At 40.2% G+C, this 25,077-nt stretch overlaps 1 protein-coding gene across 1 annotated transcript in view; it reads left to right on the top strand.

Moving 5' to 3' along the window:
- LOC139714501 (dynein axonemal heavy chain 7-like) overlaps positions 1-25,077 on the top strand; it is a 136,827-nt gene that overhangs the window by 19,814 nt on the left and 91,936 nt on the right. Inside the window, exons 13-31 of the mRNA XM_071626208.1 lie at positions 717-737; positions 3,472-3,599; positions 4,103-4,406; positions 5,355-5,501; positions 6,023-6,159; positions 7,574-7,721; positions 8,539-8,655; positions 11,819-11,953; positions 12,681-12,829; positions 13,922-14,108; positions 15,492-15,578; positions 16,133-16,270; positions 17,179-17,346; positions 18,497-18,960; positions 20,626-20,897; positions 21,909-22,036; positions 23,635-23,847; positions 24,395-24,493; positions 24,841-24,975. Coding sequence (XP_071482309.1) covers positions 717-737; positions 3,472-3,599; positions 4,103-4,406; positions 5,355-5,501; positions 6,023-6,159; positions 7,574-7,721; positions 8,539-8,655; positions 11,819-11,953; positions 12,681-12,829; positions 13,922-14,108; positions 15,492-15,578; positions 16,133-16,270; positions 17,179-17,346; positions 18,497-18,960; positions 20,626-20,897; positions 21,909-22,036; positions 23,635-23,847; positions 24,395-24,493; positions 24,841-24,975 — 3,177 coding nt within the window. The remainder of the gene's footprint in view (positions 1-716; positions 738-3,471; positions 3,600-4,102; positions 4,407-5,354; positions 5,502-6,022; positions 6,160-7,573; positions 7,722-8,538; positions 8,656-11,818; positions 11,954-12,680; positions 12,830-13,921; positions 14,109-15,491; positions 15,579-16,132; positions 16,271-17,178; positions 17,347-18,496; positions 18,961-20,625; positions 20,898-21,908; positions 22,037-23,634; positions 23,848-24,394; positions 24,494-24,840; positions 24,976-25,077) is intronic.

Raw genomic sequence — 25,077 nt, 5'->3', positions numbered from 1 at the left:
TTCTCTTTATCTTAAATTTTCCAATCCCTTTAAAAAAAAAGAAAGAATTGTGTCATCAACTTTTTATTCTCTCTCTTTCAAATTTTGACAGTCAGGTAGAGCTAAGATTGGAAATCACCTTGTCTTTTTTACAGACTACTGTCACAAAATTATAGCAAAACCAAACACACATGCAAGCCTGTTATTCAGACTTGTGTAGCCATTGTATCAGTGGAATTACATGATTATGTATGTTACATATCTGGCCAAGGTGTACATGTTTGAGGTAATAGGTAGAGTTTATCTTGTCCCTGATGTGAAGTCCAAGGTATATTCTGCAGTATCTTAATTTCCAGGGACTCCATCTTATTCCGAATACGGCCAAATACTGTATACGCCTTATATTTAGCGAGCCTAAATATATGCGAATCGGGACTTCCCGACGATTATGTGAGTGGTTAAATTCGCGATCGTGGAGTACTGTACTAAAATGTATACGTGTGCGCCACATTCATATTGTGATCAGAGTCATTATTTTAGCGTGTCTTTAATTTCGCGAACAGCTCATGACTCGCGAAATTCGCGATGGAATCCCATCTTCTGTGCTCAATTTTCCACTAATAGAAATAAAAACCTTGCAAAATATTCAGCGTATACAGTATCCAAAGGCACGATGGAGCTTGTAATATGTCATGTTTAATGCATGCTACTTCAATTTCTCTGACATATTTTTGTAGGATGGAGCCGACCAACGAAAGGTTTGTCATGTTCTTATGGTCTGAAGTGCATTACCTCACAAATGCTGCCTTATTATGTCATTAATGCTGTGTCTTTACTAACCCAGTGTATGCATGTGTTCTTTATGTCAGTTGTCAGCTTGTGCGAGTTCTTCATTGAATGGTAATGAGGCATTTACATGCCTTGCTGGAAATCTTGAGTCTGCGAAACCATCTTAAGGCTCTTGTGATATTGCATTTGATAGATAAATTTTGTGTTTATCAGCAGATCTCCCAAATCATGTTATATGCTATGGGAAGATCAGTGCAGGGAAATAGAATTTTAAGAAAAACTCTTCAGACAGGTGGTAATTGTGACACAAAACATACCTCCAGTAGAATGTAACATCATCTAGATGCATACAGTTTTAGCGCCTAAGGTCTGCAACAAATAGCAAGTCTTTATGTCACCTCCATCAGCATTTTATTGTTTTGTCATCAATATTTTGTTGTGTCAGAGCTTATCGTTTTCAACATTTCATGTAATCATGACTATCAAACTGTATCAGTGTAGTTATTGATGTGTGGACTGTACATGGCTAACCATCATTCATGTATATGTGGCTTGTTCTTGTGGGTGGCATGCACCTGTTTTTCCCTGAGTTTTCTTCTTCACTCTTTCCTCTTTCCTATCAAAGGCAAAACATAGTTCTTATAAGGGTTCAAAATTAATATTTCCACCATTTGGAATTTGCATGTGATACATCAAAAGGATCAATTAACAAGAAACTTGTCTGGCTGACACGATTTGCCAGGATGATGAGTTGCTTTGGAGTATTTTTAGATCAAAAGAGTAAAATAATTTCAATTGTTTGCATACAACTTTTATCCCATGAGCCCTCCTTGTTCAGAAATTGGCTGGTAGAGTGCTATGTGATGATCGAGTATACCTTAGGAATTGTATTTCCCAAAAGGCTACATGCAGTTCACTCTCATTTAGAAGATTGATGGCGTATACTAAGACCCAATTTGTCCATTGTCGATAAATGATTCATTACGTAGCAGCTGCGATCGGATATGTTCACAAATTGCAATACTGTCAGCCTACCCTTTTGGCCAATATTTCACATTTTTCTGGTTACCCAACTGACATTGTGTTAATCACAGCATTATATCATTTAGTGTGTCCATTTTAAAGCAAAAATCAACTGTTTCTGTAGGCGTATGGAGACTATGTTTTACCTTTAATGCTGGTGTGTCACTCACTATAGCTCTTTATTTCTCACTCATTCTTCATCTCGGTATTTTGTACATTGTAGCTTGTCTCTGGGTCTTTGTGTACTTCATGTCATGACACTAATTGCTTTGTGTCAAGTTGAGAGAAAACACCAGTTATGAATGAACACCAAGGGAGAAATACACTGTCTCTTTGATGAAAAATATAAATATCTGCATGTATATTCTGAATCAGTAAATTGGATCCCTCTTGTCACTCATCTTGTACAGTTTCCTTGTATTGTATTTGACTCCCTGTTGGATTTGGTCATTTGTCTAGCCAGGGTGAATTCCATAAGGACTGCTCAGTGTACATTTCACCAGTTGCTTTGCCTTGTATGTTGGTGGCATATTCAAAGCTCGTCAACAAAGACAGAAATTTAGTTATTTCAGCAAAACGAGTTGTAACCTGTGCATATATGCAGTATGACTGTATGTGCAGGTGCAAAACCTAAAACGCTTATTGAAACTCTTCATATAGCTAAGCTACTGAGACATTCCTCCTCAAGCTGCGATTGAAAAGCAGGCCCAGATTTTGCCAGCTTGACCAAATACATTGAACTTTGTGTGACTTTCATTTTCCAAATCTTGTTGATGATACCTGAGAATTCAGACAGATACAAAATGAACAAAATACATTACACAAGAAGCAAAATAGTGATGTACATGACTTGAAGCATCGTGACCTCATATCCAACTCTGTGTGTCTTGGTGTGTCCATTGTGTGTAACTTTGTATCATTGCAACCAGCTACAGCTATAGATTGTAGTGTAGTGCATACTTTGTACCTGTCTTCATCTAACATGACTAATGTGTAGCTACTTGACTTCAACAAATTACTCATTGTCACAAAGTAGTGTAGTATTGTGTATTTTGCAGTTGGCTGTAATACAGAATGTCATGTAAATCTTGAGTAGCTACGTACATACACATTGTAGATGGCAGCTGCATTAGCTCTAATAGCAAGTTGTACTGTTTAGTGCTATATTGGCATTGCTGAATGTGCATTGTTTATGACATAACATACAATATCAGCCAAGAATTGCAGTTCTTCACAGCACCAGCATGATGTAAACAGGTACAAAAATAAGGGTTTTTATAACAGAATTGGCATATGAAGGAAGAAGTTTGCATGGTGGTATACACGTACATAACATGAACTGGGTTTGCGGTTCACCATGTGTTAGTCCTGAAAAGGACCGCTGGAAGGAGAGGATATAGGAAATGATAGGAGAGGAAGTGAGGAAGAGAATGAGCGAGAGTAGAAGTATTCTTTCTTGAGGATGTGATAGTCCTGAAAAGGACTGTGAACCAGAGAAGAGTAAGAAGCAAGGAGAGAGGTTTCGGACAGTTGACTGTCCATCCTCAGGAGTGAGGACGGACAGTCAACTGTCCGAAACAATTTTTTTAGAATCAGAGTAAGGGAATTTTTTAGAATAAGAGTACTATAGGTGGGAGTCTTTTAATTTGGTGTATTCTGATGGGTCTTGCCTTCACTCAGGTGGTGAGACTTGGGATGTTTGAGCTGCACTGTGATGAGCTGATCAGGGCGCTGTCCAAGCGGTCCGAGGCGCTCATGGAGAGACTGCTGGCTAGGATGTGCAAGGACCATGCTGATGCCAACCGCAAGTAAGTCAGCGCCTCTTAGAACAAAAACCCAAGATAATAATGTTTCGTTTGTGCAACAGACAGAATGAAGACGTGTTCCCTAGCATGCACAAAATATGCACTCTCTACCATTGTAAGCGATGATTAAACTAAAAGGCAATGATTCATACAACTGTATGTTCAAAGCCAATCTGCTTATCAATGAATACTAGAAATTGCATTTATTTCTCTAAACCTGAAACCACAGTGACTTGTATTTATATTTTGTAATTATAATTATTTCACTTATTTGTAATGTAAAGTAGATCAGACTTGTATGCAAACTAACTGCTTGTAGAAAATAAAACCAGGAGGGGAAAATGATATGAATCAGTGGGATCTCGATGATTGCTAAATCAATGGGTCGCATCAATAAGTTATTCATTCACAACTGACTGCTTACCACACAAGAGGATGGAATCATTGGCTGGCCACATCGTGGGTCTTGATTAATTTTTGCCTCCCACCCCCCATCCCATCCGCAGGCTGTGTGAGGAGTACGAGGCAATCGCTGAGAAGGCCCTCACCACGCCACCCAACACCGAGAAGCTGATGGAGCTGCGGGCGTACATCGAGAATGTGGAGAAGAAGACGATACACGAGCTTGAGAAGGACCTGGTCAGCAGCCGCGACCGCCTGGCCTTCCTTGTCGACTACGCCTCGTTCTCGCCTGCCGAGATCCGCCTCAACAGCAGCACCTTCCAGTGGCACGGCCGCATGCCGGAGATCTTCGAGGAGCACAAGACCATCGTGGACGAGAAGACGGGCCAGTACCAGGAAGGCCTCAAGGTAAGGTGGCTGGAAGGGAGGGTAGAGGAAGGGAGGGCAGAAGAAGGGAGGGTAGAATATTAACCTTCAAAGAACTCTTGATCACTGTCTTCAGTACTAGTTCCTTGAAGGGGAACAACACCCAATGAGATACATGTTAAGATTATGTGCATAATGGCGTATGGTTTCCTAGAAAGTACAGCAATATTGCGCTCCTTGCGACAACTCTCATTAAACCTATGTGAAACAGCATGTTTATTTTTGTCTGTTATACAACCCCTTTTGTAAGTTATGTTTATTTGAAAGCCTATTAAGACTTTACAAGAGATGGTGTGTCACAGAAACAATTCTGACATACTTTTGTTGACCATTGACCTCTTCCAAATTACATACTGTAAAAGTGGATATTTTCGTGCGACTAATTTTTCGCGCTTGGCCCGGTAAGAAGAGTTCCGCGTGTTTTTAATTCTGTGGAATCAAGACATCATGCACAGGAACATATGGCAAGCAAAAATATTTGCGTGCTTTTATTTTCGCACTAGTTTGTGGTTGCGCAAAATGCGCGAAATTACAACACCGCGAAAATTTCCACTTTTACAGTAATTATGTATTCTATGTAGAAACAAAAAATGGTAAAGCATAACCCCCCCCCCCCCAAAAAAAAAAAAGAAGAAGGAAGGTTTCAGGCATTAAGGGTGTAATAAGACAGGCGGTTTCGGGGGGTGGGGGGGGGGGGTCAATGGGTTAAAGCACAATTTCACATGACCTTTGAGGTGATCGTGATTAATGGAGTCAACCAGATAAACAGAGTGCTAACAGTTACATCTAAATAGGAGATAAATTCATTTCTTCATTTCCACTGTAGAAAGAGTGAGTCATCCTAATAAAATTTGAATGATGAGTAATGTGTTAGGCAGTCAGTGTTTTGAGAATTGGTTGATTTGAGCCTTACGTCCCTTTTGCCCTCAGTTGCGTCGCGAGCGCTTTCAGGAGGAGCTGGACGGCTACACCAAACAGCTGGAGGAGTTCCAGACGTTTGGGGACCTGTCCGAGGTCAACCGCTACCTCAAGAAGGCGCAGGCCCTGAGTAACAGGCTGGAGGCAGCCGCTGAGAAGGTAGGAAAGAACCCTGTCCCCATGCTTGTCTCATCAGCACTGTTGCTTTACTATCAACAAAGAGAATTTTGAGATGTTCTCATAGTTTTGGTATTCCATTCAGCATGATTGAAACTGCAGATTACTCTGAATCATTTCGAATGCATTGGACAACTACTGAGCTCATGCATTTAGACAGATGTTTTAGGCAGATGTTTTACGCAAGACTATGTAAGAAAAAAAGAAATAGAATAGTAAAGTGACATATTTATCCAAATGGAACAGTGTGTAGGAAGTTAGTATCAAGTACAGGTCATCTTTTAACCCCCATTATCATCATTCATGTAGATATGAAGACAAACATTTGTTGTTGTTTTTTTGTGAAGGCACTCTAGGAGATATACACATGTACTGTCTGGTGAAAGTTGAACCATACTTTTGTGAACTCTGATGGTGTGCCTGTATGTAAATCCCCAATGTTTCCTGTAGAGTCCTACGATAAACTCCCTGCATATTGGCGCTTGCCTTTGCTCTCCACACAGATTGAGGCTTTCAACACGGAGGAGGAGTCCTTTGGCTGGCAGACATCTGCCTACCCCCAAAAGAACAGCATCCAGTCCACCTTAGGACCCTACCTCAAGCTGTATGAAACCACTGTGGAATTCAACACCAAGCACAAGTGAGTTACAGATGATGTCGTAGTCCCACACATGCTTGTTATGTGATCCTGCATCACAAAACCGACAAAAAGTGGCCAGACACAGAATTTCAGTTTAGGGCAGATTCTGAAAGCACTGGCTCTAAGCTTTAAAGTGATGTACATTTGTATAACTCAATGCAAAGAGAGTTTCCCGACCCATCTAAATAATGAAAAGAAAGCACACACTCTAGAAAAGTGTTAAATATAATGAAAAGAGGCTTTGAAATTTAGGGTCTTTTCAAGTGCTTAATCCTCACCAATCCGTGCTCTGCACAATGAATGGGACAAAAAACAGGATGTAAAACTCCAGAGTAACCACAATGAAGGGATAATCGGATTATAAGCTGAAATTGTGCACACTCTTTCACCACATGCTGTTTATTACTGATACCTACCTGGTAACTCTCAAAGCATCAGTAGTATCATCCATTCAAACGTTCTTACCTGTAGAGTTGAAAATGAAGGGTGTGTATAGGGCTTTAAAGAAATGAAACGGAGTCATTAGAGCATGGTATTGCATAATCGCACTAGTCTACAGTATAATGTAAAAAAAAAAAAGAAAACTACAAAAATCCAAATTTCCCAGTCATTTTATGATCCCAAACTTAAGAATTATGTAGAAGAAGAATTGCTCTTTCTGAAAAAAAAACAAGAAAAACTTAAAGTTTACTTGGTTGGGCCATTTCACCTATTTCGTGTCCTCATGTAAATCTGGGTGTTCGACTCTTTGTTGGTTTTGTGATGCACGATGACATATACCTTTGGGTTTAGGGATCTAGCTTTTGGCACCTTCCTGATAATGCAATCCCATTTTTTTGAAAGTTAAAAGGACTTGAATAAAATTGTACCACTTTTGGTGTTCATTGTACATGCAATTAAGTATGTCGACCCAAAGTGCCTCGGCTGTTTTATCATATCCATATACAAATGTATCATCGTATAATGTACCAATGCCGATGCTCACTGCACATGGTATTCAAATTCAAAACACATTGAGTTATATATATATATTTGATGTACCCTTAGGGGAAATCTCATTTCTGTGAATATACTGAGACAGAGTTATCCTATCATTGAGGATTTGAACAAATCAGGTAAATTCCCAGAAAGGATGGACCACAAATTCAAATTACGTTGATAAATGTCAATGAACTCCTTTTGTCACACATGTTCCCATCATGTGAGACCAACGATTTTGCGTTAAAGTGGCCATCTTTATTTGCAAAGAAAATCGTTAGGGATCGTTCACATTTATAAACTGTACATGATATAGCGGCTTCCGCCAAAGTCATGGAAAACACAAAAAAATGATCTGTTAGTGAACAGGTGAGGTACAGACAACCAGGAAATAGCGCGAGTGCAAACTTTCTTTCCTTTTGCTCCTGTGTGACAGGGCGTGGATGGAGGGAGCCTTCTCTGACGTCAACCCAGACCAGGTGGATGCGGACATCGGGAACTACTGGAGGACCCTGTACAAGCTGGAGAAGCAGTTCTCTGAGGTTCCCACGGCAAAGAAGATTGCTGAGAAGGTCAAAGACAAGGTAAGACATACGTAGCATAGTGAGCAAAGAGCTGGGTATGATGACGACAGTCATGATGATCCACAGCATTTGTATAGCGCCTTTTGATATCTTTTGTAGAAACATTCAAAGGTGCAGACTCCTCCAAGAGAGTTAGCAATTGAATACCTGGTGAAAAATGTGATTTTGAGTGCAGCTTTGAAGTGATCCAGTTTGTCAATTTCTCGGAGAGAAAACTCTGGAGAGTAAGGCCAGATGAACGAAGGCCAGGGCGAGGCTGCTGTCACTCGATTACGGAAGACAGGTACAATGTATCCTGGGGCCAGACCATGAGTGGCCTTAAAGAGCTGGGTATGCAGGTACATACAACTTGTAAAAGATCAATGACAGGTTTCAATGAGAATGAAATGTCCGAATGACAGTTTCAGCAGGAGGGAAAGTGTACTTCTCACAAAAAAGAAAGAAATTTTGTGTAATTATCTTTCATATTTTCTGTACATTGTTGTCCATGTGTGACATCACGATCTGTCTTCAAACAATTCATAACCTTTGAAAGGATTGTCCAATGCAAGGCTCTGCATCATTGTGCATCTAATATTTGGAATTTAAAGAAAGTGAGCTAAGTCATGCCACGTCAGTACTCTACAGATATCACTTGCGCCCATGCGTGTGTGTGTGGGGGGGGGGGGGGGGGGATAAAATGTATTCAGTGCCTGTTTACAGTCGGCATTTATCATGTGTTATACATGTACACACCTATTGTTCGGGATATGCCCTTACAGTGTGTTGTATGGCTTGACATCATTCTCCTATTTTTTTTTTTGGCACGTCCTCACAGGTGGATAATTTCAAGGAGTACATCCCTCTTGTAACCTCGGTCTGCAACCCTGGTCTTAGGGACCGCCACTGGGAGCAGATGGCGGACATTGTGGGCTTCCCTCTCAAGCCAGACGAGGTAAGAGGATTACGTAACACACCCCTCTCATGTCTACCATACCAAGCTGTATTGTAATGCAGGTTGAGGCACATAAAAGGCATGCAGTGGTGCCAGAAAACAAAAATAATTAAGTGAAGCAAAACCAACCAAAACACAAACTTCACAGAAAGGAAGCAAACATGTCTAAACTTTCCTGTTTATTGTTCACTCAGTACACCTCCTGTACTTTGGGATCTTTTCCCACATATTTGTACATTCAAATTGAATACATTCATTTATAGTGAATTGACGTAATAAGTATTATTTTATTCACTCAATATGTAGGCCTATCTGGACTGTAGGTTTATTCCATTTGAATACATATATAATGACGGTGCCTGGACCATCCTCTGTTGAATGCGTTCTAGTGTCAGCATGATCAAGTTTGTTGTTATCGTATTGTTAACCCGTTGAGGACGGACAGATTTTGCTATAACATGCATTTCCCATGGACACCTGCCCGAGTATACTCGGGACTCGTCTTCAACGGCTTAATTCCAAATGGCTCCTGTAGATAGAGATGACTTTGTAGCCCCTCATTTTTTTTTCCTTTTGGGGGGGGGGGAGGGGGAGGGGGTGGGGGCATTTAAGTGACTGGCATAATCTGTTGGTGTACAGTTGTAATTCTGATATGTCATATAAAGCATTTAATGCTCTTTTTGCGAGGTTAGTACTCTATTCTGTGTATATGATATCTTTTTTTTTTTTTTGCTCATTTTTACACTAATATATGATATCCTGCTGTATTTCTCTTTGTGTAAAGTGAGAAATGAGAATTGTAGTTTTCTAGGTGTGTTGGAGTCTAATACAATCAACACCCTCCCCCCTCACCCCTCCCCCCAGTACCAATTATACAACTTGTGAGATATTGAAATGTAGAAGCTTAAAACATTATCAATGTCCGTATGACAACCCAGTCTGCTGAAGAAAGAGTCCGTAAATTTAAGGTGAGTCTCATATCAGCACACTGCATGATCACATGATGTAGACAGCGGTCACCTGATACTTAACAAGCACCCAGGGTCATGTGACATCACCATGCTGTTTGTCACTCCAGCATTTTTTTTTTGTTCAGGAAAATGTGCAAGTCCATGTGTGTGTTGATATTAAAGATTGGATATGTATGTGCTTCTTGTACGAGACATGCGGATCAAAACAACAGTGTTGCATCAATGCACAGAATGGCAGCTACACACACACTATCTGTTCCCCCCCCCCCTCCACATGATCAATGATGGTGTTTATTACTACACATGTAGCAAGACACACAGCTGATATACAGATTGTATATTGTAAAGGTCAAGTTGAAGGTCTTTTCTTTACATTTTCTTTCATGTACACACTGTATATGTAGCACTTCTACAAAGATTTAAAAGATCCCAGTATAGGACAAAAGCACATGTAATTCACAAGCCTCAATGCGTAAAATCACTTGTCATCTTGGAAAGCAATCTGTAGTTTGAATACATGTACTGCTGCACACAGAGAAATAAGGTAATCACAAACTTAACATAATAATCTGATGTGTAATATACATGCATTTATTATTTTTGTCAATAAAATAAAGCGCTGTTATTAATTTTGTTACACTTATCTCTGTAGGAGCTGCAAATGTAGATTGCTTTATACTTGTCATCACTTATACACTGTAGCACTACAGATAAAGCGTAAACAGGACCCACAGGTGAATAGTGTTATTGCAAAGCGTACCGTCTGGAACCCTTCAAGATGTAGTCTTTGTTCATGTGCAAATGCCTAGAGATGTTGTGTATTATAGTCTCCACTTCAATGTGTGTTGCCTTTTCAATGCCTGTTAAGACTGTGTAATGGCTTGTGATTGGCCACAGTGCGACTTTATATGTGACCGTGCACCTCAAAACGAACATTAAGTCGCACACACTGATTTTGCGTGAGGACTGAAAATAAGTGAAATGGGTCAACCTAGCCGAACTTGACTTTGTCATATTTTCTGAAAGAGCGGGTCTTCTTTTACATTATGCTAAAATTTGGTATCATAAAACGGGCGGGAAAGTGTGTTCTTTTAGCAGTTTATCTCTAACATTTTTGGTAGAATACCTGGTAGTGTGATTAGGTGTGTCTTTAGAATCCCTTTTTCATTTCTGAAAAACCTTGTCCACACTCTTCACTTTCAACTCTAATAACTTTTGAAAGGATAGTGCTACTGCTTTGAAAGTTGGCATTGATTATGGACAGAATGTGTTAATCAGGCATGCTTAATTTCAGTTTAATCTGATAATCCCTTCATTGTTGTTACTCTGGTGGTTTACTTCCTGTTTTTTGTCCCATTCATCGCATAGCCAGCAGGGTTTGGTAAAGATTAAGCGCTTGAATAGACACTGTACTTCAGAGCCTCTTTTCTCAGTTCACACTTTTCCTGAGTTTGTTCTTTCTTTCCAATATTTAGATAGGTTAGGAGAGTCCATTTGATTTGAGTTACAAACTTTGTATACATCATTTTAAAGCTTAAAGTCTGCTCTTTCAGAATATGGTCTTGACTAAAAATTAATGTCTGGCGACTTTTTGTTTGTTTTGAGGTGCAGTGTCACATATGTACTTTTAAACCAAAGTGTGTAGCTTGGAGCCAACATACACTATGTTCTTGAATTTGAACATTCAAAAATGTAATATAGTTTGTGACATTAAAAATAGATTTTGTTAAAGCCTTTAATATCCCAAGCCTGTTACACTCTGAACACTAGTGTTGAGCGGTTTGGTAAAAAGGGATAAAGAATACCAAGTAGGAAGAACACACTTACACCAAGGTACAATACAAATCAACATATTGTAAATAGAAGCGCCTTACAATCTTGTATGTTTCAGTGGTTGCACAGTACTGTATTTGTGTGTATAAACAAATGTGCTCTGTGATTAAAGAATCAGTGAAAACATGCTACAACATTCCATTGGGGTGGGGGTGTTGTCCTTGGGTTGTAACTGTCCTGATACATTTATAAGATATCAATAGCCAGGTTAAATTTGGAGTGCTTGAAATAATACCACTTGTACATCTTCTTTTCTGCTAGCTGAACCTATAATAATTTTCCCCATAATGCACATGAACCTCCCTTTTTCCAATGCATGAAGTTCTTCTCATTCTGTGACCAAAATTTTTATTTGCCAGGACACCACCCTGTCCAAGATGATCGACATGAACCTGGAGCCGTACCTCACCAGGTTTGAGGGCATCAGTGAGGCGGCCTCCAAGGAGTACTCCCTGGAGAAAGCCATGGAGAAGATGGTGGGCGAGTGGGCCGAGGTAAGATTACTCACAGCCAGCCGGGTCTGGAATTAATGGTTGTTGAGACTAATAGTTCAATTGATCATGTAGACCTTTGCTGTATGCAGCCATTTATAATTTGGGAAAGGCTCTTTATTCGGATGAGCAGATGATAGAAAAGGTGAAAATATGGGATTTGCAGGCTCTTTGGGCTTGAATATATTTTGATGGTTGCTGCCACCTAAGAAGAAGATTTACGCTAGTGTTCTATTTTTGTTGTTGTTATCTTTTGCAATGGAAACCCATGAATCTTAGACACATACCTTCCACACTTCCCCAAAAGAGGAACTGAAAAAATAGGTGAACCTCCAGAAGTGATTTTCAGTAATTCCTTCCAAATAATTGAGTTATCCTGCAGTTATTATGAATGATGTAGAGCGGTCTATCGCTATTGGTGAATTTTTAATAGGTATCAGGATTTGTGTGTTGTGACATGTTCATCACATAGAGTGGTAGTGAGTTAATTTCTAGCAGATGATACAAAATGAATTGTTTGAATCACGAAACTTGCTAAGCATGCTGAAATAACCCTGCTGTGTATTTGGCATCTTTTTATGGACCATGACATCTCACATATATTCTTGCAAACAGTTTGTTATCCAAGAAGTGCACAGGTAAAATATATCTCACAGTATATTCCCCCAGTAGTGATGTGCAATCTACCTCTAATAAATCATGTGATACATTGATCCCCTCTGCCCTGCAGATGGAGTTTGTGATGATCCCGTACCGCGAGACTGGTACCATGATCCTGTCTTCGATTGACGACATCCAAGTCTTGCTGGATGACCAGATTGTCAAGACCCAGACCATGAGAGGGTCACCATTCATCAAGCCTTTTGAAACAGAGATCAAGTGAGTGATGAAAGCCTGATGAATAGTTCTAGAAGTGGCAAAGTTTTCATTATCCTTCATTCCTAAATGAAAAGCATCTTGTAGGAAGGGATACTCCTGAAGATAAAGAATTTCTTTTACTACAAGTCTAATATTACAAGTCTATGTCGGGATGAATTTAGGGTTAATGCTCTTTAATGATGTTGTATGTTTGTTTCAACTTTCTGTTTCTTCAAACAGTGAGAATTGTGTGATAATTTGGCAACAGTTTAGGACAAGTTGTGGCCATATAAACTGTACATGATTTTCGTCTTTGAAACTAATTTATGCCTTTCTGGGTCTTTATCGAAAAAAAGATTTTAATGCTGAAAGCCTGGTAATGGACAGTATATTTTCTCTTGAGCTAGCATGTTAATTTGATACATGATATGAGATGCTCATGACTTTGCTGTGTATAGTGTTTCTGTGAGGGATGATAAGAGCAGTGTAGAAAGAACATGATAAAGCATAATCTGAAAAGTACTCTCTGTGGAGAGAATTGAGCAGTCACGTGGCTCTAATTCTTTCTTAAATGTAAGCACTGATAAATTACCTTGACACTTTTTTGAATCTTGATCAAGACCATTGTGTATGAGAAATATTCAGATTTCATAACTGTGTGTCATATTTCATGTTCTTACCATCTACATGTACTTTCTGTCTTCTGTAATATGCCTTTCTGTGTGGACATCTTTTATATCTCTTCTTTGTTTTATGTTTGATCTCTTCTCTTTCTTCTTTCATCATCTAAATGTATCTCTCGTTCTTTTCAATTTTCCTGCTGTGTTTTACTTCCCATTCTCGTACTCCTCTATCGCACTTTTCCACCTTTCACATCCCTCCCCCCTCCTCTTGTGGTTTTCCTTGTCTGTAATATTCCCTTCTACCGGTTCTTCTGTCCCACCCCTCCAATCTATCTCTGTTCCATTCCCTTTTCTCTTCTATCTCTTAATCCATCCATCTCTCCCGCTGTCTCCATCTCTTCCTCCGCCCTTCCCTTCCTCTTTACCTCCCTTTTCCTGCATCCCTCCTTCTCTCCCTCCAATCTCTCCGTTCCTCCTTTCCTGCACCCAGGGCCTGGGAGGCCAAGCTGTTGCTGCTCCAGGAGATCCTGGACGAGTGGCTGAAGGTGCAGGCCACCTGGCTCTACCTGGAGCCCATCTTCAGCTCCCCAGACATCATGGCCCAGATGCCGGAGGAGGGGCGCAGGTTCTCCACTGTGGACAAGAACTGGCGTGACATCATGAAGGCCGCTGTGGTGGTACGTAGGGGAACGGTGTCTGACCCACTTTAGAGAAAATGATTCAATGGTTATTAAACATATAATATACATCAGTGAGGGCATTATAGGAAGAATTACCCACACATTATACCTTTGGGACATTCTATCCTGTCTACGGCCATAACTGATGGTGTTTGGACTCTGAAGGTACCGAGCTTGAGTAATCAGACAATACCCAAACAAAATGATGTGTATTATTTGTTTTATAAAATGATGAATCAGATCCTACTTTGTTTGATAAATCACCCTCATCTCAAAGTCCATACGTAACCCTGCATCACAACGCCACCTTAAAGTCGCCAGAGGTGCATTTTCAGTCGAGGACAGATTCTGAAAGAACAGACTGTAAGCTTTAAAATGATGTATTACTCAATGCAAATGAAACAGACTTTCCTAACCTATCAAAGTAATGGAAAGAATGTACACGCTCTAGAAAAGTGTCAACTGAGAATAGAGCCTCTGAAGTTTAAGATCTATTCAAGTGTTTAACCTTACCAAGCTGTACTCTGTGCAATGAATGGGACGAAAGACTGGAAGTAAAACAGCCTGGCAACAACAAAGAAGGGATTATCAGGTTTAGCTGAATAGATATTGAGCACACTGTATCAACACATTCTATTCATCGCTAATACCACCTTTCAAAGCAGTAGCATTATCCTTTCAAAAGTTATTAGAGTTGAAAGTGAAGAGAGTGGAAAGGGGTTTAAAATGGCCTCTAAGACATAATACATGTAAATCACACTATTCTACCAGAAGAGGTTCTACAAAAAGTGCAAAATACACAATTTCCCATTTGTTTTATGATCCCCAACTTTGAATAATGTGTTAAAGAATTGTCCCCCAGGAAATATAAGATACTAAAGATTGACTAGGTTGACTGATTTTACTTACTTTGAGTCCTTGAGTAAAATCTTGATGTGTGACTTTTTTGTTGAATTTGTGGTCTTGTATGGTACTAAATCTCCATTTTCACCAGTATTAGATTAAAAGAATGAAATCTTACCAAGTAACTATTGTGACGTGAAAGGGCTAATGACTGGTCATTATACTTTACTCATGACATGTCATGAGCAAAATTACGAGTCTGGCAAAATGAAGGCCTGGACACGTGCACACTGTCCGCCAATCATTTGATTAGCATCTGCTTCATCATTTTATGATAAGAAAATGTCATCACTCAAACAGCACACAAAACACAGTGGTAATGCAGGTCTTTGTTGTATTCTCACTTTGCCATGTATTTCCATCTTTATGTGTACATATTATTTCATGAATATTCATTAATTTAGTTAAATATGCATATTCATAACAGCGCCATGAATTACTAAATGCATCTTCTTATGGTTACTTCCTTCCCCCTAGGACAAGCATGTGCTTGCTGTGACTGAGATTGAGAAGATCCTTGAGAGGCTGAAGAAGTCCAATGAACTCTTGGAACTCATCCAGAAGGTATGAAATTTATTGTCTCATCCCAATCCAGGGACCAAGGGACCTAGGGACCCGCCCAACTCATGCATATGTAGAATGAGACCTGCTGACCAGCGCTTCATCATTGGTTATTCGTCGTACTGACCATAACAAACAAGGATCTGACTTCATTGCAATCACCTCTTAAACACTTAGTGATCAATGAATGAGATGTCCTTACTTTGATTACTAAGTACATTTTTTTTAATTCTTTTAATTTTGAAACCTTTATTACCATATGTCACCACCCAGGTACAGTATAAACCCATAAACAGTCACAGAATAGGATTCTCTGTAATGGACTGAAATGTGCCTTTTGGGCGACAAACTCAATTTTGTGGGGTTTTTTTTTCGAGTTTTCCCTTCCTGGGAGAGTAATCTTTTACCTACATTGTACATTTGCCTTCTTTCAAAATATGACAGCTTTAAACAAAAGCGAAATTGAGATACAATGTATCTACGAGATGATTGAGGCAGAATCTCACTTGTTCCTTCGTCCCTCCCCCCCCCCCCTCCCCCCATCCTTGTCCTTCCAGGGTCTGAACGACTACCTGGAGAAGAAGCGTCTCTACTTCCCCCGCTTCTTCTTCCTCTCCAACGACGAGCTCCTGGAGATCCTGTCGGAGACCAAGGACCCCACTCGCGTGCAGCCCCATCTCAAGAAGTGTTTCGAGGTGAGTTAGACGGAGGGGATGTTTGGACTCGGACAATGAAGGTGGTAGTTTTGAAATCGTGAGGTCTCCGTGTTCTCAATAATACAGTGCATTCCCATGTCAAAGGGATCGTATAGTTTTGGTTGAGACCTAATTTCAAGTTTCTAACATTTTTTTGTGAGATAATGAGAAACCTCTTATGAAATATGAAAGATCATGTGATTCCACGAGGAATTCAACGTTTATTTGATGAAAATTGGTTTTGAAATGGCTGAGATATCCAAAATAGAGAAATTCTAATAAAGTGTGGGACCCACACTCTATTACGATCGCTTTGTTTTACTTTGTTTTGGGATGTTTCAGTCATTCCAAACCTGATTTTCGATTTTCATCAAATAAACTTTGAATTCTTCTTAAAATGGTATGCTCTGTACTATTTCATATTCTTGGTATCTTGCAAAAACTTAAAAGCCCAATTATCATCTCCACCAATACTGTACTATCCCTTTAACAAACACTGCTATAACGAAATTCTACTTTTAACAGAGTAAAAATTTAGGTCCCCAAATCATAATCTGTATATCTTTACCAGGGTTGCACACTAACCCATTTTTTCCCCACTGGTCTGACCTATCTGTCGTACCATTAGGTATTCAGTTTCTCCAATTTTTACTGGTCTATTGTGAGTGGAAAATCTTGTCAATCACATGTTTTATTTCTCTTTAAAAATGAATTTAATCTGACTAAATAATCACATTAGGTAATCATATTCAACTGCACATCTGTTTTTTTTTTCTTTCAGAACATCATATTTCATTATACATGTGAGACCATGTTGCTCAAATTTTTGAAAGCTGGAAACATTGTTAGTGCCGTCGAGTGAGCGTCACTTATACGTCACACTTTTCCTTTTCCCTCTTCCCCTCCAGGGCATTGCTAAGCTGGAGTTCACCGACATCCTGGACATCACTCACATGAAGAGCAGTGAGGGTGAGGTCATCGAACTCATCAGCTCCATCTCCACCTCCAAGGCCAGAGGCCAGGTGGAGAAGTGGCTTCTCGAGCTAGAAGGCTATATGATCTCCAGTATCAAGAAGGTGGGTACATAGTCTCCCTCCATAGGTAGTCAATACAGGAATAGGTTCTCAGGACCATTTCACTGAATTCATAATATTTTACAAAAAAAAGAAGGAACAAAACCAACAAAATAAAAACAACAAACCATAAACTAGAAAAGCACTCTGAGAGTGCAGACCTCCACCAAGCAGGGTTTTTTTTAACCACTGATCTTGTTCTTCTTAGAAATCAGTGATTTTCATTCATACAATGTGCTGAAAATAGCCCACTTTCCCAATATAGAAGCCTTTTGTAACGTCATCAACTTTTAGCTGCACGCCGCCTCACCCTAGCCTAGCCCTAGCAGAAGCTAGAGCATGCACTTTAGTACATGCATGCAAACCTCAAATACGCGTGGCTTGAACCCCAAAGTTCATAGACCCTACCTGCCAAAATATTATTTAAAAAATCCTTCATAAAATCCATAAAAATTCCGCAATCACTACCAAAAATTAATCATCTGTCACTTGTATCATTCTCAACCTTTCCTGTTAGTTTTATCCAAATCTTTCACCAGTTTTTGAATTATTTTGCACACGGACAAACGAACAAAAAAAACAAAACGAGAAATGCTGGAGAAAACATAACCTCCTCCCTCGGCGGAGGTAATAAAACAAATTAAAGGACCTGTCAGAGGTGCAGTAGAACAGAGCCACAGTGGTAGAGTTGACCTTTACTATTTGCTTTAGTTTTGATAATAGTAGCTTTGTGTCAAGCAATGGAATGCAATTTGAAATAAAACAAAGCAGAAATCTAGCAAAATAGCAAAATTTGATAGCATACTGGTTCATATATTGTATAAGACATTTTTTTGTTCTTTTTATTATTTGTGAAACAGGCACTGTCCATTAAGCTCATAATTTGTATTGGTGTCCATTCTGAAGGAGATCAAAGAAAAAGCTCATAGATTTGTACATAGGTGTGAGCACATTTTTTTTTTCTGTCTGTATCCCAAGTGGGTGTGTTTGTGCATGCTACCTTGACATCATGTCGGCTGATGCTGCTGTTACAAGAAGTGACCTCATCAAGCATTTCATGATATCAAAGATAATGTGTCTTGCATGCAGTTACCCTCACTGGAAATATCATGCTTCATGCATAACAAAATGCCATTATACATACTTCTTCCAGGTTATCAAAGAGTCACTGGATGCCTACTCCAAAGAACCTCGCACAGAGTGGGTGCTGGCCTGGCCTGGCCAGGCTGTACTGGCCGTCTCGCAGAAGTACTGGACCGATGAGATCCACAAGGCCATCGCCACCAGTCCGGACGCCCTGCAGGCCTACCTGGACCTCAACAACAGGCAGATCGACGACATCGTAGCACTGGTGCGCGGCAAGCTCAACAAGCAGAACCGCACCACGCTGGGCGCCCTGGTCGTGCTGGACGTGCACGCCCGCGACGTGCTGGCGCTGCTGGTCAAGAACGGGATCCAGAGCGAGAACGACTTCCAGTGGCTGTCCCAGCTGCGCTACTACTGGGTGGAGGACAACATGTTGACCCGTATGATCAATGCCATGCTGGCCTACGGCTACGAGTATCTCGGCAACTCGGGACGTCTCGTCATCACCCCGCTCACCGACAGATGTTACAGGTGAGCAAACACCCCCGATGCTTGGCAAACTAAACAAACATAAGAGTATTAATTGACTTAAGAGTTCAAAATGAAATAAAAATGTTTCTCCGGTAAAGTTATTGACATTTTCTATTCACCATTTCCCTGCTTGCTTGTGATCTTCATGCGAGTAAAAATTTGTTTCTACCACTATGATTGTGTGATTTCATGTAATTCCTTTTTAGTTTAACTAGATTTATGCCATTTCTATGTGACTTAAAGAGAATCAGTATAATTGTTAATCTATTCTCCATGAATATAGTCTATGTAAGTTCAGTTTTGACAAGTAAAACAATATATGCAGGTTGAATTTTATCTGCCACTTACCTGTCAGTATATCGTAAACTAGCTCCTTGCAAACTGCTAGTTGCTAGAATTCAAAAATGAAAGTTTTGGTTATTATGCCATCTAGTAATGTAAAAACAGAACGATTTAACCCTAACTAGGCCGGGGGGGGGGGCCTCCGAGGCCCCCCCTCGACGTTTCGCGCGATGTATCGCTATCGCGAGAAGCTATCGCCGCGACATTTCATGACTTTTTTCTTTCGAGTTTCCTGCATCTTTTGACACCAAATTTGCGATGCCCGGGCGCGCGGTTACGAAGTTGCGCATGAATATGCACGTGCATGTCAGACCAAAAATTGCTCAAAAACGTGAATTCGTGTACAATTTCAATGCAAACTGTGTTTAAAGGCAAATTTCATAAAAGCATGATTATTTTGGGGTTTTATGGATTAAAATCAATTAATAACATATTTTCTTGTTCGGACAATGTCGCGGACAAATTTCATCGAAAAAACAATGAAAAACATAAAGTCGAAAAAACAAAGAAATACATAAGAAATTAAAAAAACAATAAAATACTTAGGAAATTTTTTCTGATTGTGCAGTTTTTTCTCTTACATTTGCTAAGGACACTAAAAAGAATATTTACACAAAAAAGTGCCTGTTTTGAGCTTTATTTAGTGATTTATACCAAATTGTTTGATTTCATGCATCATTATGCATAAATTAGCGTAATCTAGTGTAAGTGATAATTTTTGAAAAAATTAACTTCACGGTACTTTAAATTACATCATAGGCAATGTGTGTGCCAATTTTCGTCGCAATCGCGCGGTCGACGGCCGAGATCTGGAGGGGGGGCCTGGGAGGCGCCCCCCCCCCCCCCCCCCCCCCCCCCCCCCCCGGCTCTATCATCTACCTAAATAGCCTGGCCTAGTTAGGGTTAAGAAGTTAAGTTCTCACACTCGGCCCATGAAGATCATCATGGCTGTTGATCTTTGGTGGGCATTGAAAGTGTATGCTGTAGTTTCATCAAGCAAAAGATAGCCCCAAGTTTGATTTAAAGCAAAAAGAAATCAGACGTCAGTAAATAAATATGGAGGTACAAAATGTGTATATATTTGAATTAGATATTGCTGCACACCATACTAAAACATGGCATGCCTGAAGTGTAATTCAAGTGTGCTATTTACTGCTCAGCAGTGAATTCTGACATGAAGACAATACAAAACGGCTGAATTCCAAGAATTCTATCATTTTCTGGTTCCAATTCCTCTTGGCACCATATAATGCTCTCACATTTTATACAACTTGTGATATTCCCTGAGTAACTGCATTGCATTGCTAACCTTTTGCTTGGTAGAACTCTCTTTGGGGCCCTTCATCTCCATCTTGGGGGTGCCCCCGAAGGGCCCGCCGGGACCGGGAAGACGGAGACTACCAAGGATCTGGCCAAGGCCGTTGCCAAGCAGTGCGTGGTCTTCAACTGCTCCGACGGCCTGGACTACATCGCCCTGGGCAAGTTCTTCAAGGGGCTGGCCTCCTGCGGGGCGTGGTCATGCTTCGACGAGTTCAACCGCATTGACCTCGAGGTGCTCTCCGTGGTCGCCCAGCAGATCCTCACCATCCAACGAGGTCAGTGATGTCGGACAAGATGTGGCCCTACATAAAAACAAAACAGCAAAAAGTCACCAAAATGTATTTGTAGTAAAGGGTAGATTCTCAAAGGGCAGACTCTAAGCTTTAAAATGTTGCATGACTCAATACAAATGAAATTTCTTAACCTATCCAGATTATGGTATAATGACAGTACACACTCTGAAGAAAGTATTTACTGAAAAAAGAGGCTTTGAAGTTTATGGTCTATTCAAGTGCTTATTCTCATTAAGCTCTGCTCTGTGCAATGAATAGGAACAAAAAACAGGATGCAAACTCCATAGCAGCCACAATGAAGGGATTAGATTAAGTGAATTTGTGCACACTCTATTAGCACATTCTATTCATGTCTAACATTGACGTTCAAGGAGCGGCATCACTTCTCAAGGTATTAGCACGGAAAGTGAAGAATGTTTGAGGGGTTACATACATTGTATGAAAAGAGGCCTCTAAGACATACCTTATCACAATATTCTACCCAACTGAAGAAAGGCAGTATTCTAGAAAAGCTGCAAAAAATATCAATTTCCCATTCATTTAATGATTCATAACGTAAGGAGGTTACAAAAGATGCTTTTTCAGAAATTTAAAAAAAAAGAGTAAAACTAAAGATTGGCTACAGTAGGTAGACCCATTTCACCCATTTTAAGTCCTCTCTTTAAATCGGTGTTGCATGACTTTTTGTTGGTTGTGTGATGCATGGTCACATGTTTGTTTGTTTTTTTCAATTTTTTTTCATGATCCCCAACCCCCGTGGTATGTTAGCCATAATGCTGTGATCATACAGTGTACTGTATATTTTCAACATCACCATAGTGGTGGTGTCTTATTTCCAAGCAGGTTACAAGTAAGTTATTAGCAAAACGACACCTGTATTAAATATAAATATAAATTGTTGGGACTGTCTTTTTGTAGCAGCAGCACCAGTGAAACCCAAGTTCCTGCCACTGTAGTTTAAAATGCATCATTTGATTATGTGTTTGCGTGTAGGTATCAATGCCGGAGCAGACACCCTGCTTTTTGAGGGGACAGAGATCAAGCTTGACCCAACCTGCTCTGTCTTCATCACCATGAACCCTGGCTACGCTGGCCGATCTGAGCTACCAGACAACCTGAAGGTACGTATGTACATACTTAGATTAATTGATTAGACATGAATATGACCACAGATATAAATTATCTATTGCATAATAGATCCTTCCTTCTTTTTGTCACAGCAGCACCAATGAAACCCAAGTTTCTGCCACTGCAGTTTAAAATGCATTATTTGATTGTGTGGTTTTTAAACAGCACTTTAATTTGTCATTCAGTCTGAAGTTAGCTTGATGTCACAATGTAGCTGATGTGAGCAAGCTGCAAGAAGGATATTTGTTCCACAGCTTAGATTTGTGGACCATATTAAAGCCCAAACAAAGTTCTGGTACGCCTGCAAAAGTTGTCAATTTTCGCTCCCAAATGTGAACGTATGCTAAGGAAATGTGCAGGATAACGATGTTATGACAAGATATTCGATGGGTAACGACGAAAATGCGAAATATTAACCAAAAAGGTTCAGTCTCAGTACTTACCCGAACGGGGTCAGGCTAAACTCGGACTCGGGGATAACTCGGCTTCGCTTTGACGGCGGGATGAGTTGTAATGGTTGTCCCTCTGATTGTACAGTGTTGTCCTATGGGAGCGGCCTGTATAAACTAGCGCTTCGTGTTCTGGCTACTCGGGTATCGCAGTAATGGTCCGAGTTGTTACAACGCGCGCATCAAAAACCTCTTTTGCACGCATGCAAAATTAGTGTGCGCCGATCAAGCACCTCTAAAACAATCAAAGGCGCTTGATAAACAACAACAGAAACTCCAAAGACCGCGCGTCTCAGCAACTGAGGACTGCGCGCTGTCATTTTTGTTTTGTTTGTACAGGATTACGTCAGCACACACTTTCCTGTCCATTCAGTTAGGCCGTAGGCCTCATTTGGTATTATGCAGTGGCCAGTAGAATGTGGCGATCACGAACTGCGTGTGAATTGTCTGAAGTAGGGTCGAATTTTTCCCGAGACCGAGTTAGTCTGGAGCCTTCTGGAATAAAAGTCGGTTTTCCTACTATTATTATTTTTCTCAAAATACTCCAAACCGACTCCTCATTCCGGCAAACCGCGTCAGCCAGGTAAGTTTCTTAGTGGACTCTTTCGATATATTGCAAGAAAAAATGAAATGGTGCTAGACGGGTTCTCAAGCACTTACCAAAACTTAGTTTTCACTTTAATTCCACCAAGGAAGGAGTTTATGTTTTCATTGGGTTGGTTTATTTGTGTGTTTGTCTGTTGCAAAATAACTCAAAAAGTTGTGAACGAACTTGACTGAAACTTGCAGGAAAAGTTGATAATGACACAGGAAACAGATGATTAAATTTTGGTACTGATCTGGGAATTTTTGTGGATTTTTGAAGGATTCTTTAGCTTTTGGCATGTACAATTGTAGAGTCAGTGAACTTGGGAGTTCAAGCTGCACATATTTGAGGTTTGCATACTTGATGTAAAGTGCGTGTTTTGTATGGGCAAGGCACCACGCAGCTGGAAGCTGATGACGTTAGCAAAAGACTTCTTTATTGGGAAATTGGCAATATTTAGCATGTGTGTATGGGTTATGAGCTGCTTGGCGGAGGTCTGTCCTCTCCGAGTGCTTGTTTAATCACCAACTGTTTCCTCTTTGCCCTGTACCAACAGGCTCTCTTCCGTACCGTGGCCATGATGGTGCCTGATTACGCCCTGATCTCTGAGATCGTGCTCTACTCCTTCGGCTTCATCAAAGCCCGCCCTCTCTCGGTGAAGATTGTCGCCACCTACCGCCTCTGCTCCGAGCAGCTCTCGTCCCAGCATCACTACGACTATGGCATGCGTGCCGTCAAGTCTGTGCTGACTGCGGCCGGAAATCTCAAGGTAGGTAAACATTCTGGGTCTTGGGTAGCTCAATGTGTGGGACTGCTGTCCAAGTGAAAAAAAAAAGTTTCTGCTATCAAAAGTCAAGCAGATTACTTCATATCATGTTGTCTTTTTATGCCTCTGCCACAAAGTGTCCCTGAAGGCATTATTTAATTTAATATTAGTCACAATTAGTGTTCCACTTTTTTTTTTTTTGCAAGAAACCTTAGAAAGCAAGACGTCTTTCAACTTTTCGCTTTGTTCCTGGTAGCTTTGATACAGCCACTTTGGTTGTAAAGAGGCAAAGCATTAATATCTATCACCTTCAGGTGAATCGGATGTTATTTCCAAATTTTGAATTGCACAGAAATATTAACTTTCATCCCAACATGAATTTGACATGCTTGTGTACATTTCTCTATCCATTGCTGTACTCTATGATCGCAAATTTAACAACTCACAAAATTGTCAGAAAGTCCTGATTCATGAAAAATTACACTCGCCAGATACATGCTGTTTACAGTCTTTCATGAATTACACTTTGAATTCCCTCTTTGCCCCTCAGCTGAAGTATCCTGAGGAGGATGAGGACATTCTGATGTTGCGCTCCATCAACGACGTCAACTTGCCCAAGTTTCTGTCCCACGATCTGCCCCTCTTTGCGGTGAGTTCTCCGTTTGAGCTGTTTTGTCAAGTCAAGCTCTATTGTCTGTTGTTTATTCTGTTTGTTTTTTCCTATTGGAGAGAAAAAATAGAAAAAATAATCACCTACTGAAGATACATTCATCAGTACAAGCTGGAAAAAATGAATGTGAATTCTATTGATTGCTGCAGTGTATTGTTATCTTTCAAGAATTCAAATGCTCATTTTATTGTTTCTTCATTCATTTTGTAAGTAAATGTATGTGATGGAGAACTATGCAAAATTATTTTAAAGAAAAGAAAAAACAGAAACAAAGAAAACAGCTATAGCAAGACCTAAGGCACAAGTTTTGTTATTCCTTCTTGCAGGGTATCACATCAGATCTTTTCCCAGGTACAGTCCTGCCAAAGCCGGACTATGCCATCCTCACCGAGGCCATCACAGAGAATGCAGAGAAACTCAACCTCCAGCTCACCGCTGTCTTCCTTGACAAGATTCTGCAGGTATGTGTTGGTGGCATGCAGAAAGCAAGGGAGAAGATGTGACAAGTTTGAGTGCAAAATGAGTTAATGCCATTCTAGTTAGTTTGAGATATTTGCATTTAA

Source organism: Diadema antillarum, unplaced genomic scaffold (genome assembly GCF_040938485.1).
Source record: "Diadema antillarum isolate AM-2024a unplaced genomic scaffold, OU_Dant_1.0 seq00002299_RagTag, whole genome shotgun sequence".
Taxonomy (NCBI): domain Eukaryota; kingdom Metazoa; phylum Echinodermata; class Echinoidea; order Diadematoida; family Diadematidae; genus Diadema; species Diadema antillarum.
This window is presented reverse-complemented; position numbering and strand designations above follow the sequence as displayed.